This window comes from Pyxicephalus adspersus, chromosome 1, assembly GCF_032062135.1.
Source record: "Pyxicephalus adspersus chromosome 1, UCB_Pads_2.0, whole genome shotgun sequence".
NCBI lineage: Eukaryota > Metazoa > Chordata > Amphibia > Anura > Pyxicephalidae > Pyxicephalus > Pyxicephalus adspersus.
In genome coordinates this window covers 44,761,275-44,776,249 of record NC_092858.1, presented here as the reverse complement: position 1 = coordinate 44,776,249, position 14,975 = coordinate 44,761,275, and the positions used below count along the sequence as shown (strand labels likewise).

Sequence of the window (14,975 nt, the reverse complement as noted above, 5' to 3'; positions counted from 1 at the left end):
AAAAAAAAAAATCAATTAATAAATATGCATTGCTGCTAATGAATAAAATACCAGCAAGGACCTTTTGAAAAGAGAATCCACCAACCTCATAGTGCTAGTGTCACACCAGAGTACTGTAGGTTAATTAACCCTGCCTATTTCTTCACCCCTTGCTCCAGTGCTTTTGAAATCTCCTGCTCTCTCTCTGCTCCCTCCTTCCTCTTGGTATCCCTCCGTGTACCACGTGACCACACTCTCTGAAGAAGCCAATAGGGCTTACTTTCGGGGGAGGGCTTATATTTCAAGCTTGCTCGAAAACAGCCAAAAATCCTGCTAGGGCTTACTTTTGGGGGGTGTCTTATTTTCGGGGAAACACGGTACATACAACATATACATTGATATTGTTTGCAGTCATAACAGTACAATGAGATACATATCCCATACAAGGGATCAGAAGGGGTTTTATACCTTGTATTTTAGAGGTATGTATACACAGTATGCTTTGGGGTACGTGAATAGCTTCAGATCGATTTAAGTTGCTTCTGGACTTAAACTGTACTTTGCATAGACTTGTATTGGGAAACTGATCCGTTCAGACATAGCAGTGAACATAATAAAGTTATTCAAAAACAAGGTGAGAATTATACATGCAAATAAACACTGCCGTTTTCACGGGACAATTATCCATAGCATTGCTATATATGAAAAGATGCCTTGTCAGATTTTATATAGTATGACACAATCTTTATTCTTGCCTATACATTGTATCAGTTACATTTTGCTTACAGACCATTTCAGGCCTGCAGATATTTTACACACTATAGACTTGTGACCTATATAAGCAAATCTCCCTAAAAAAAAAATATAAGTTACTATCACTAAGGGGTATATTTATTCAGCCAACCTTCAATGCAGGTGAATGATTCACTGTCACTTAAAACACCTGCACAAATGCTTTTACAAGGCCATATGTAAACAGCTTTCCCCCAAAAATAAAAATCGTCCCTGACATCAACGTGGCTTCTGGTAGAGTTGGGAGTCACAAATTTGTGAGTGCAGAATGGGTGATAACGTCTCCCCTTTCACCTTCACTGTTTTTGAGGTATACATGAATCATCATGTATATGTGTATTACGTTATAAGCATGCAGTGTACAACTGTTTTGTAATATTCTTTGTTCAGTATGTTTTACTATGGCATATGGAATATTACATTATTTTTTTAAAACGTAAAACAGATCTGTAGAAGTGGATGTTGATTAAGGAACAGGTCTTTTAAATCAGTTATGCATGTAAACAAACTCAGAAATAGGATTCATGTACAATATTAACCATAAGTTTAATATTCACTGCTTAGCAGCTCTAAAAATGAGGTCTTCATCATATAAATGCTGTTTGAGAACATCATACCATGTAAATCCCTATACTTGTCTTGTGGTAATATAATCTGAAAATGAACACCTTATAAATACATTTATCAAATAACAAGTAGCATAAAAGAAGGAAAAGAGAAGTACTTTCTAAGTACAGACTTCAGCTGCTTCAACGGATATAAAATTCAGCCAAGCAAGATTACTTACACTATAGAGATTAGGAAGGATTTTGTTTGCGGTGTTATATTCAGATAAGAAAAAAAAAAAAAAAAACATCAATGGAATCTGAAGTCTAAAAAACCAAGGTGGATACTGATGGTACCCATACTTACCCAACACACATTCCCAGTAGACTCTTCTCTAAACCTATGGATACAGATAAGAGGTTACATTAGTATAATAAGAATGTAAAATCTGCATCAATCCATTAAAAGCAAATCTGCATTATGGAGTGTAAAGTTAACTACGATATAAAGAGATATGTTCTAGATATTCTGTTTGGTTTCTGAAGGACTCAATCTGACCTTCACCTGTTTACACATGAAATTCTGCAAACATACCAGAATGTAGTCACACACAAGTTAGTAACACACTCAACCAAATCTTAGACATTTTTTTTTTTTACATATTTGGGTAATACTCTCTAGACTACTTCTTGCATTCTATAAAAATGCAAATAAGTATTAAAAAAAAGGCTAAAGGTATATTATTTGAAATCTACTTAGCATTTGGCAGAGAAAACAGATATTCCATGAATCATTCTATGCAGGAACCAAAGCATCCTACATCTACACCATTGTCTACATGGGTGTCATATGGATTAGAATAAAAGGATATATTGGAAGCATCAATTAAAACATGTGATAGTTTATTCGCTCTTATAGAAGAGAACACAAACCTATAGCTGGGGATATCATCAATTCTGATATTTTTGTATGTATGTTAATGTCACAAACAGAAGGTACATTTTAGAACCCTAAATTTTAGTTCCACTAAAGCTATATATAAAGCATAAGAATACCAGCACACACATGTGCGTTTCACTATCTAGGCTATTCATTACACTGGTGTATATTGTCTATGATGAACATTAAGGAAGCATGAAGCCATGAAACATGCCAAATACATTTCTTGTAGCTATAATTTGCCTTTGTATACCCTGTACAGGATATCTATTTTCTTTGAAAGAGTAAAGCCAATGTTTTTACTATGCATCTACCTACAAATATCACATCTTGTTTATTCCACTTAAAAAAAGAAGTTGATAAAAATAAGTAGTATGAAAAAACAATATTATAAATCTAAATTTATGCTCCTACAAAAAGTGAAAAAAGAAAAAAAATGTTCAGTCTGTTCTGGTCCTTTTTGTTATATCTTAAGACCGTTTTAAATTAGAGCCTAAACCCAAAAGCAGTGGAGAATTCCGAACATGGAATTGCTTGTTAAATATGTCTTTCAAAGCACAAGCTGGCAAGGTTCTATAATCAAAATGAAGAGAAATGTTTTTTTCTTCCCAAGCGCGCTACTTCAAAAGAACATTCTTGACATTTTAATAAATAGGTTTGGACTCCAGCTCCCGTGCAATTTTTATAGAAAATACAGAATCTCTGGTCTTAAGTATAAAATTGTTTGATCTTCTCTGAAAAAAAACAAGTACTGAAATGTCCCATATTTTTCATAAATCTATCACATGGCCGTCATCTATAGACGTGTGGATCCTATGGGAGGATAGGAGAGGGTTCAGGGTTGCTTATCCCAACTCATCACCATAGTATGATCAGGCAGTGAATAGTAATTGTTCTGCACAGGTAATCTGTTCAAAACTGGATTCTCCTGGGGTTTCTTATAGTTCACATGATCATTTATGTATCCTGATCTCTGCTAACGAACACCAGATAAATTATTCTTACCATCGGAGTGCTATCACCCACATAGACTTTCCTTCTTCACCCAGTTTCTTTTACTAAAAACATGCCCAGGGACAGTAAATACACAATTTTACAGTTCGGTATAAAACGCAAATATCCCCGATGATACATAGTACAGGACATGGTAAGATTTTGTTCAAATTCAACAAGATTTTCAAATAGACATGAATACTTCCTTTTCTGTGAAATCATTTACTGATCACACATCTTTTCCATTTGATTTTGTAACCTTATCAGATGTTTATTTTAAAGTATATGAGTTATATCACCTCCTTATTTTGGTATTAAAAACTTGGTCATTCTTTCTATGTATTATGTTCATTACCTATGATTATGTTTCTATGCTTCTCTTAATATGGATGCAAAAAAACAAAAAAAAACTGTGAATTAATTGTCATGGTTAAGTGGAGGGACAGGTCAAGTGTAGGTTTAGTATATTAGTTTAATAGTGAGTGTCATTTTCATTTTTTTCACTAGATGGTGCTGTTTTCGTTTAATTTCCAAAATAAAAAAATATATAAAAAAATTGTTATTCGTTGTGAATGTCACTGAATACAGCACCACCTAGTGGATGAATTGAGAATGACCTATCTGTATGTTCATTATTGTCTTAAATTCTTACACCTATCCATCTCTAGTAACTTTTTAGTATATTGCCCAATCTCAGTTTGCACAGAACAATACAAACAAGCTCTCAACTAATTACTATGCATAAGGTTTATATATGAACCAAATAAATTAGGGAGGCTTTTAGACCTTTTACAATGTTACACCTTGATTAGTGGCTAGAAAAGGTTACATGTCTGCATTGATTTAATCTAACGACATAATTTAAGAACCAGATTTATAATGTGGAATAAGCTGTTTTGCATTTGAAGATTTTTAAAACACACTGCTTATTTAAAATATTTTTCATAATTAAATAATCTTCATTTGAAGATAAAAACAGAAATAAAACATGGGTCACATTTTGGTCCACATTTTGACCAAAATATGAATGAAACCCAGGGAGAAAAGAACTTGTCATGCCTGTTCTTCACCCCTTTATTTGGCTTTTCAGAATTCCAGCCATGCAGCCTGCATTGTACAGGGAATCCTATTCTGCTCTGGTCACCTACAATGCTTGACCCACAAGCATTTGTGGGTCAAGTTTTGTCATGCATAAGAACTAAACTCAGTTTGACTATAATAGTAAATGAAAAGACAGCTGTCCAGTATAAACATTCAATAAAAACTCCATCTATGGAATGCAACTAACTAAAGAGGAAACGTAAATCCACAAGTGAGCTAGTGAGTTGTAAAGTTTTCATACAGCACTATAATATAACTGAACATAGGTGTACATAACTACAAACCATAAGTGAAGAGATTATGGCATATTGGGTATGCTAACACCATAGGATAACACCATTTTATGTTAATAACACCTTGGCATAGTCCTTGCAGACTCTTCACTTTATTTTACATCTACAGCTTCCATTTATTTTGCTGTAATATTTTTCAATCAGGATATAAAACCTGCCTTAACAATAGTTTGTCACTTTTTTCTGGGTTACTGTTCGTGATCGGGCCAGAAATAGCCACTGGCTAGGATGTGATTTTGTACACAGGATATAGGAGCAGTGCCATGCTTTTACAAGAGGCTTTACCAGTGCAGCATTATAAAATAACACAACACTAGTAACCAGCCAATTGTTTAGGCTTTTCTGATAAATTCTCTGTTCTTGCATGTAATGACTTTATTCTTGCATGTAATGACTTTGTTTCCAGTACTGTAAAGGTAAAAGGTTTATGTAATCCAGGCATACTTGGTACTTGGGGCCTTCAGATATGACTGTACAAATGTATGCATGAATCAAGTAAAAATCAATGGCTTCCCAACTGTAACACATGATATCAAAAACAAGTCATACCCTATTCAGAATTGTGAACCTGTAGTCTTAAAGTGTCCCATACAAGTCAAAGGAAAATGCAGTTCATACGTAAAATTCTTACTCCATTAGGGGGAGAAAAAGCCTTACGTAATTTGTAAACCAACTTTGACATTCACAAAAGGGATATAGGTACCTTCTTTGGCCCTATATGACCGCACAAGACCAATGATTAAGACATTTAGCTCTGTTACATGGCAGAGAAGGAGTGAATCTTTGTCGTTGCTCTGCATGAAGGGACACGATAAATTACCATTGAGTTTTACAGCTACATACAGGACTGGACAATGGCAAACACAAAAAACTGTAGGGCAGCACAGGATAACCCCTCAAATTACCAGCATGTCCTTAGTTTTGTAGAAAATCTTTGTAGGAGTGGGCAGCGCAGAAAACAAAATGTATTAATCCCCCATCCAAAAAAAAAAAAAAATATTTAAAAAAGTGAGAACTGGGGAAGGCTGGCTAATGGACCTTACCAAAGCTGGCATCTCTCTAAGAAACTGCAATATTCACCTGGTGGAACTTTAAACATAAACAGAAAACCAGATAGCAGTCTTGCAAATCTTGGCACTCACAAATCTGGTAGAGAGTGCTTTGACATTAAGGGTAGAACCCAATTACTGAGACCATAAGCTTGGATGATGATCTATCTGGTGGTGAAGAATGAAACTGGAGACCCATCCAGATTGACAAAATACAGTAGTTTTGAGTTTTTCCGATAAATGTGTTTGCAATGAGATTATATGACCATATTTATATTTAATAAAATGGAGCCAGATAGGAGAACAAGAGAACAAGGTCCTGGTTGAAGTTAAAGCTATAAACTACGTTAGGCAGGAAATAAGTTTATTAAGTATCCTTATTTCTATAAAATAGCAGAGAGTGTACTTTATATGATATAGTTACCAGTTCAGACATCCACAAATGGTTTCTGAAGCACAGAAATAAAAAAAATCAAATGCCACAGAATCACAGAGAATTGTTAGCCTGAGTGTACATTGTCTACCCCGTGAACAAAGGCCTTATAAATGAGTGGGAAGCCAATGGTCTCTAAAAAAGGAGTAACAGCAGTTATATGCCACCTTCATACTACATGGGGAGAGCATGGAGTGTGCACATGCAACATTCCACTTAGAAGATGACTTTAGCACTGAGTCACAATATCACAGGGATAACCTTTTCAATGGTGGAAACCAAATTGGGAATTTCAAGGGTGCCCAGTGACCTAAGTAATTGAGGTGTCTCGTGGTGCTCTGCCAGACTGCACACATAAACAGTGAGTCTTTAGAAGCATGTCAAGTACTGAAGCTACATCTCTCAGCCTGGAAAGCCCCCAAGTGCTCTAATCTAAAAGACATAAAACAGCTCTAGCAGAAAAAAGAATGTGCTAGTAAAAAAAAGTCAGGAATTATCTTGGGCTGGCCTACAATTCTTTTGCCAATCTTCCTGCAAGTGGCAGAATAATCCCAAAGATAAAAAAGACTTGATGTGTACCTGACCAGAAAAAAAAAAAACATTTTATACAAATATTCAGTTATTTTTTTCCTTTGCTCATTTCCAAACTGTAGCACCTACCACAATGCCCTAAATAGAAGGTCAAGAAGCAGTGCTGCAGGAATCAGACTGAAATCAACCACAAGCTGAGTTGTTCTTACCTGGTATCACTTGTTTCTTTCCAAGTACCACTACAAGTGGATCACGGGATAAAGAGCTGTCAATTATGCGCCCATCCTCCAGCTTTCCCTACAGAGGAAAATAGACAAATTATGAACACTCATGTGCAATGCTAAAAGCATACATGAGTAAGCGCGCACAGAACAGCTGAAAATATTCAATAATGCAACACAAACGAATGTTCAGTATGCAAAGTGAATTGACCTGGCAATGCCAATGGTATTACCAATAGTAAGCTTTAGTAATCTTCATAAGGATCAGAATGTCAGCTGTTCCTTAGAAATATTTCCTGCCACATTCATCATCATTCTATTGTATGTCTGAAAAGAATGAATAGTATCCTATATAAAATCCTTCAAATCCTTGTAAGAAAAAACAACTACAAATTCTAGTTAAAAAATTGTTAACAATGTTTTAAAAATGTTTAGTTGAAAACCTGCCCCTCCAATGGATAATAATTAGTAAACATTAATCAATACACCATCTTTACACAAAGGAAGATTTTGTGCTCCTCTGTGGACGGGGTTTTGCATTCTCTGCAATTATTATAAGCTTATCATAATACAAGTTGTTGCAATTAACTGCCTTTTTATTGTCAGCAAGATGCCGTGCTTAAGAAAATGGCTTGTCTATAATGTAGATTAATGGGTGCTGCTTCTTTCACAAGAGATAAAAGTCTGATACTGCAGATTTCTCTTTTAAACTGCCATTATTAACATTATTGTCTTGTTTAAAAGACCAGTTCTGCACTTCACAGCAAGCACGGTTAGAAAAGTAAATGATCCTAAAAATCTTTCGCTGACAACAAAGTTCAACAGTGTCTTGGAAGGTTCTTGAATATGAGCAACAAATATCTATCCTTTTATTATTTATGATTTCAATGCGACGGTCTTGTAAGATGCAGAGTAAAGGTGCGTACACACTTCCAATTTTTATCGTTCCAATCGAACGACGAACGATCGATTGGGCAAAAAATCGTTCGTAAAAAAGTAACCAACGACGCCGAGGAACGAGGAAACTCGTTGGAAACGAACGACCGGACCGGCGGATCGGATTGGACGACGATCGTTGAACATCGTTCGTGTGTACGGTCGTTCGTTGATCGTCCATGTTCAGAGCATGCGTGATGAACGAACGTCCGTTCACTTTCCTGTCGTGCACATAGTTCCTCTATCGCTTAAACGATCGTATCTATTGTGTGTACAATATCTACGAACGATCGTGTCGTTACCTTTATGTGCAGGATCGGTGCTATACGATCGTTCATATATATCGTGCAGGAACGTTCGTCGTTCGTTTTCCGACGATAATAATTGGAAGTGTGTACGTAGCTTTAGGCATATAATGGTCAATGGACAACAAAATTGGGGGATTTTAGCAGCAATCTTACTGTGTATGGAGCACAAATGATCAAGCAGGGAACATGATGAAACCAGCTATCTCAACATGTGTTTCTCTATTCAGCTTTATCAGTGCTTATACTACAGATATAAGTTGTGTTGCACACAAACCACAACAATTTAACCTTCAACCATGATCTACAAAGCAACTACCCCTCCACTCTTCAGAATGCTCCACCAATAGCAATATAAAAAGACCACACAATATTACCCCCATAATCCTGATAAAGTGTGCGTTATATGACTGCCAGGTGCACCATTACACAGAACTGGCTGTTTTTTCCCACCGCAGTTTCATGATATCCATGCATTTCCTGAAAGTTGGGAACCTAACCACATGTTAACAGTCAAGGCTTGCCAAAGGGAAAAGATGGAAGTTGCTTATCATTTTTCAGTGCAGCCAGATAACATTTTAGTACTTTTTACCTGTAGCGAATTCATTTATTTATGTAATTTATCTGTAATTGTTTTCATTACCTAAGTCATTATTTCATGTAGGAATACATTTTAGGATTTTACTTGCTACAAAGTTCAAAAAAATACTGTGCTCAGGTTTTTTATTATAGACTGAATAATTGGAACAAACATTTTATTTTTTTTTTCCAAGCTGTGCACACAAAAAATCTTGACAGCTAACTGCTGACAGATGTATGCTAACTTTGTTCTGTGGTCCCCCCACTTATAGTGAAATATGGGTCAACATATAGAAAAAAACATTGCACAATCCTTGAAGAATTGGTTTCTGGTAGTTTTAGGTTGTTCTCTTAGTTATTTTTATCTCTAAATATATATTATTGTTATTATTTTCTTTTTTGGAGTGATAAGGTTATAATACTATGAAATCGGAAAGTTATCAGCACAGCTGGGTTGTAAAGCAAAATATTTTTTTAATCTAAAACAATGCAAGGCAAGTACAAAAAACATGGTCTCCCATCTAGGGGCAATCCTGCTTATCTTCCAACATTAAACACATTTAGAAGGATACTTTGGGCCTGGGTGCTGTTGTGCCAAGATGGCTTTAGGGTCCCAAAGCTTGTGCAGTGTGTATTTGTGAAGTGAATCATTGCGCATTAAAAATGTGTGTTTCTCTTTTGTGCAGCCACATTGTCCTTTTTTAATAAGCCCCTTAGCATTCTTATCCAATGCCCCTAATAGTACTCTTAAGCCCAATTGTGGCATTGTAAAGACTTTCAAGTTAAGCCCAAAACTGCAAAGAAAGTACAAGGTCCTTTACCATCCAAGGCCAAAAAGGCCAAAGTATACTCGCCAACTTATGAGCTGTGAACTACTTCAGTAGCATAGGTTGCAGGTCCTGTTCTTCAAGCTTCCTCCTTCTGCTGAGAAGTTCCAGTGGTCACCATTTCTGCCCAATTCTTCACCTGGCCTTGCCTTAGAGGTTACAGAAAGGGTCCTCAGAATTTCACCAGAGCCCCTCACCATTAATAGGCAGCAAAAGCACTGTAAAGGGCAGTATTTGCAAAGCCATCTTTCGCCCTATTATTAGGTCACAAACATCAGTTTTATGGGATACCCTCCACAAACATGCAACTATTTATTTAAAACAACGTTGTTGATAGATTCCATTGATTGAGAGCAAACAAGCATGGATAATAATGCGTAGATGCCCTCGTTCCATGCCTATCTCTGAGGAACAGCAACAATTGTCCATTAAATTACAACTTGGATGACTGACTTCCCCCATGTTGGCCTTCTGGTATCTGCACAGGTTTAGCACAACTTATTAATATAAAACTGTTCCCTGTTTGAATGTTTTCGGTAGGATCAAGCCATAGTCATCTCTCTTTATCTATAGGTACATTCTCTAGGAATATGAATTAAACAGTGACTTAAAAAAGAGAGTAAATAACTATTACAGCTTGACTGCTGACCTTATAGAAAAACAGAACATACAAAGGTTCTTTAGTACAAGAAAAAAAAGGTTGCAACATTTGAGATGCATGTTTGTAAATATATTAACATTTATGTTAAAGCTGCGCATTTCTCACTCATATATGTAAAAAAACATATATGACATCGGCACTCCAAGCTGCTGGCTGTTTTACAAGACTTCCCTGTATTATTTCAGCTCGAATCTTGGGAAGTAATCCCTTCCGCAGCCTGCCACAGCCATGAATTGATGTACAGCAGAGATGCAGCAATGCAGCAAGTAAAACTGCAGAAACTTTCCTACATTCCCCTTGTGTTCACTCCGTCCCTGAACTGTCACTCAAGCCAAGTCAGCAACCAAATCATAGATTCATTCATGGTCATTTGTGGTGTGTCAATATTAGGTTTTATGGTGCAGTGAATAGACACACATTTAAAACAAACAGTATGACAGCAGATAAAAGCTGCTCTCTGTGTTTTATTACCTGCCTAGAGACATCAAACCTCATGTTATTCCTTTATGCTCTGAATTATATTATATTTGAAGATCAGGGAGAAGAAATTAACATCAACTGGAAGATTAATAAGTACCCCATGTGGAGATAGCTGTCACAAAGAACTATTTAATCCTTCTCATTATAATCATATTAAAATCAAATAACGTTTAGATTAGGTGCTGTTAATTACTTTATTATTTCTACTTTAAACTTGTAATGTGAGGTTTTGTTCACTATAGGGACCAGATATAAGGATTTACTTAAGCATGAAGTTAGGTGAAGCATCTCAAGTATCCATTTATTAAGGAATCTGGAAAATATAAAACTAACTAAACGTTACTAAAAATAGTGTATGCACCTTTTTCTGGTGCGCTAGGAAAGATATCCAAATGCAACACAAAGATGTAAATGGGCCTTGAAAGTTAATATAGAAAAAATCTGCACCTCATACTTCATCAGGTCCAGGTTTTTTTTTTTTTTTTTGTTTACATCAGGGAATACAAATATTTACATTTGCTTACTTTTTACTCAAAATTCATTGTTACACAAGGTTGAATTAAATACTGCACAGAGGTACAAACATCTGTTGCATTTTTAGTGAATAGACTTGCATCATTGCATTCAATTGATGAAAATCAAGTCTTCCTCAACGCTTGTAAAGATGTGTCCAAAGTACACACACAATGTCAAGACTGGAGAGTAAGGAGGAAACATAAGGCTTGAGCTATATGTTGCTTCTGATTTATTAAATCCTTAATATACTTTAGTTTTGTAGAAATTACCAAAGGATTACACCTCCAACTGCAATACTTTGCAAACATCCACTTTACATGATTGCCCACATTTACATGAAATAGATACATCACAATTCATGTGAATTTAGGGACTATATAGTGGTAATAGTTACTATTAATTTATGGGTACCAATTATGGTCAACTAAAAATTGTCACCGATACCTGCTGCCACTATAGACATGAACCCCCAGATACCACAATACTTTTTTTTCTATGGCAGTTAGAAAGAAACTTTCCAACATGTTAAAAGAGCATTGTGTAATAAAAAGCACACTTTCCAATTAAATACCATTACAAAAGTGTGTGAATCCTAAATGAGTTGCGTGAATATTCTAAAGAAAACATTTTTAAATAGTCCCCTAAGTCTTAAGCTACGTACACACTTCCAATTATTATCGTTGGAAAACGAACGACGAACGTTCATGCACGATATATACGAACGATCGTATAGCACCGATCCTGCACATATTGTACACACAATAGATACGATCGTTTGAGCGATAGAGGAACTATGTGCACGACAGGAAAGTGAACGGACGTTCGTTCATCACGCATGCTCTGAACATGGACGATCAACGAACGACCGTACACACGAACAATGTTCAACGATCGTCGTCCAATCCGATCCGTCGGTCCGGTCGTTCGTTTCCAGCGACTTTCCTCGTTCGTCGGCGTCGTTGGTTACTTTTTTACGAACGATTTTTTGCCCAATCGATCGTTCGTCGTTCGATTGGAACGATAAAAATTGGAAGTGTGTACGCACCTTTATACTGTAAACCCCATTCATGACTGTCACAATGAGTGCTTATGTGGAATATGACTACCATTGAGTTTCCACCATGCATTAGGTATGCTGAGCATCTGTTTCCATCAGACAGTTTATTGTTACCCATAAGGTGCCATCAGACATGAGAGGTGACTCCCCCAACATATGTTGAGGTCAGACTATGTATGTCTATACTTAGGTGCTATCAGACATTAGAGGTGACAATTCCATATGTTTGAGTTGGTCTATAAATATTTACTTTTAGGGTGTCATCATACATAAGAGGTGACTCCCCCACATATGTTTAGGTCAGACTATGTATGTCTATGCTTAGAGTGCATCCCCCACATTTGTAGTACCTGCAGAAAATCTGGCAGACCAATCTGGGGTATACAATTGAACGGACAGGATTGTGAACCCATTGTCTGTCTATACACTTATCTATGTTGAACATACAAAGCATATGGAGAAGGTTGAATACCCTGTATGAGCTGTTCTCCATTATCTGTACCCCTCTTTATATTTTATTGTAACATTTGATCCCAGCAGTATTTACAAATGAATGGGATCCATATAATCTCTGCTATATTATTAGTAGGGCAGACAAGAATGCATGCAACTTCCTGAATGTTCAGGTGGGAAAGCCTGCAGGAGTATTTATTTACACATTTCCATACAAAGGGGTTTTGTTTTTTTAAGTTTGGATTCTTAAACATCTGAAACAGAGGAATTACAGCTAGAATGAAGTTGAATGAATGTGGGATTGTTGTTACTGATCCTTCCCTGTGTGCATTACATATGTAGAGCAGGCGTGCTGTAGTTAGGTACCCCGTACTATGACCTGAATGGGTTACAACAAGCAGGAGGGGTTAAACCTGAGGCCCGGCCACATCCCCACCTCCAGCATGTCCTCCCTTCCTCTGTGCAGGCTGGGCCCTAGTGCTGACGTGTTATTGTTGTTACAGATGTTCCGTTTGTTTGGCCCAGATGTAGCCATGGGGGGAAAGGGACAAAATACTCACCGTATAGTGAAGCTGAATGGTGTCCCCCATATCAACTGTGTCCCCGCAAGACTCTGGCTTTTCCTGTTACAAGAAAGAGACAAGTGACACAGAGCAAAGGTCTCAATCACAGAAAGCAACAGGAGATATGAGAGATGGGGGGTCATTGTTTGAGCAGGAGTAATGCTGGAGTTTAGCCAGAAACAAAAGACCGCTAATACCAGGGGAGCAGAGGAGTAAAGCATGGAGGAAGAGGTAATAATATTGTGACAGCCAGGGAGAAGGAATAGACAGAGGAGACATGCGTGCGCACACACAGAGGAGACATGCTCATACACACAGAGGGGACGTGCGCGCACACACACACACAGAGGAGACGTGCGCACACACACACACACACACACAGAGGAGACATGCGCACGCGCACACACAGAGGAGCCATGCGCACACACACACACAGAGGAGACATGCGCATGCACACACACACACACACACAGAGGAGACATGCGCACGCGCACACACAGAGGAGCCATGCGCACACACACACACAGAGGAGACATGCGCATGCACACACACACACACACACACAGAGGAGACATGCGCACGCGCACACACAGAGGAGACGTGCACACACACAGAGGAGACATGGGCACGCGCGCACACACAGAGGAGACACGGACACGTGCGCACACGCACACACAGAGGAGACATGTGCGCTCACACAGAGAGGAGACATGCGCGTGCGCACACACACATCAGAAGAGACATGCGCACACACACACACAGAGGACACATGCGCGCACACACACGCGCACACACACACACAGAGGACACATGCTCATACAGGTGGAGGATGAGCTGCACACAGCCAGGTAGAACAAGGTGCAGATATGAGGGCAACTGATGAATACATTACATGCATGAATGGAAAGAGGACAGGAATATGAAACTACATGAAATGGAAGTAAGACTAGCTGCAAAGTTTGCACAGAAGTAATGCAAGCAGGAGGGTGACATACACAATGGCAGAGGGTCTGTGCCACCTCCAGCTGCCCCACATCATTACCACGTGTACCTCTCCAGCTGGCACCACTTACCAGGGTCTCAATGATAAGTTCAGTGACATTTTCACTCTCCTCTTCCTCGGTGTCCGCCCTGATCAGTGCAGAGGAGGAGAGCACAAGCAGCAACAGAAGAGCCCTGATCATGGTATGAGCGGAGGATGGAGGGAATGTGACAGCTGCCCGAGAGAGAGAGACAGCTCACTGGGAGCGTGGCACAGAAAGCAAAGGGAGGGGCTAACGGAGGCACCGCCCCCTCTATGCCCGCCGACAACTCGTACGTGTCTATCATTCCGTCTCGGACACGCCCCCCGCATATCTTTGAACGGAGAGCGCTTCATAAATCTCATAACGGGCGCAGATACTAATGTGTGTGTTCTCATACCTCCCCTCCCCCACACCTCCCTATAGACCGGACACTGCCTATTCCCTCACCTACACACCCTCATACCTACCCTGCCCCCACACTCAGCTATAGACGACACTGCTACCTAGTTACCTACACACCCCCATACCTATACCCTCACCTACACACCCCCATACCTACACCCTCACCTACAGACCCCCATACCTACTCCCTCACCTACACACCCATACCTACACCCTCACCTACACACCCATACCTACACCCTCACTTACACACCCTCATACCTTTACCCTCACCTACACACCCCATACCTATAC

General features: G+C 38.5%; 1 protein-coding gene across 1 annotated transcript in view; it reads right to left on the bottom strand.

Moving 5' to 3' along the window:
• FKBP11 (FKBP prolyl isomerase 11) overlaps positions 1-14,520 on the bottom strand; it is a 27,077-nt gene extending 12,557 nt beyond the window's left edge. The window contains exons 1-4 of the mRNA XM_072409343.1: positions 14,328-14,520; positions 13,252-13,314; positions 6,866-6,953; positions 1,684-1,717 (exon numbers count right to left, since the gene is read on the bottom strand). Of these exons, the coding sequence (XP_072265444.1) occupies positions 1,684-1,717; positions 6,866-6,953; positions 13,252-13,314; positions 14,328-14,438 (296 nt within the window). The 5' untranslated portion in view covers positions 14,439-14,520. The remainder of the gene's footprint in view (positions 1-1,683; positions 1,718-6,865; positions 6,954-13,251; positions 13,315-14,327) is intronic.
• Positions 14,521-14,975: the final 455 nt, after the last annotated feature.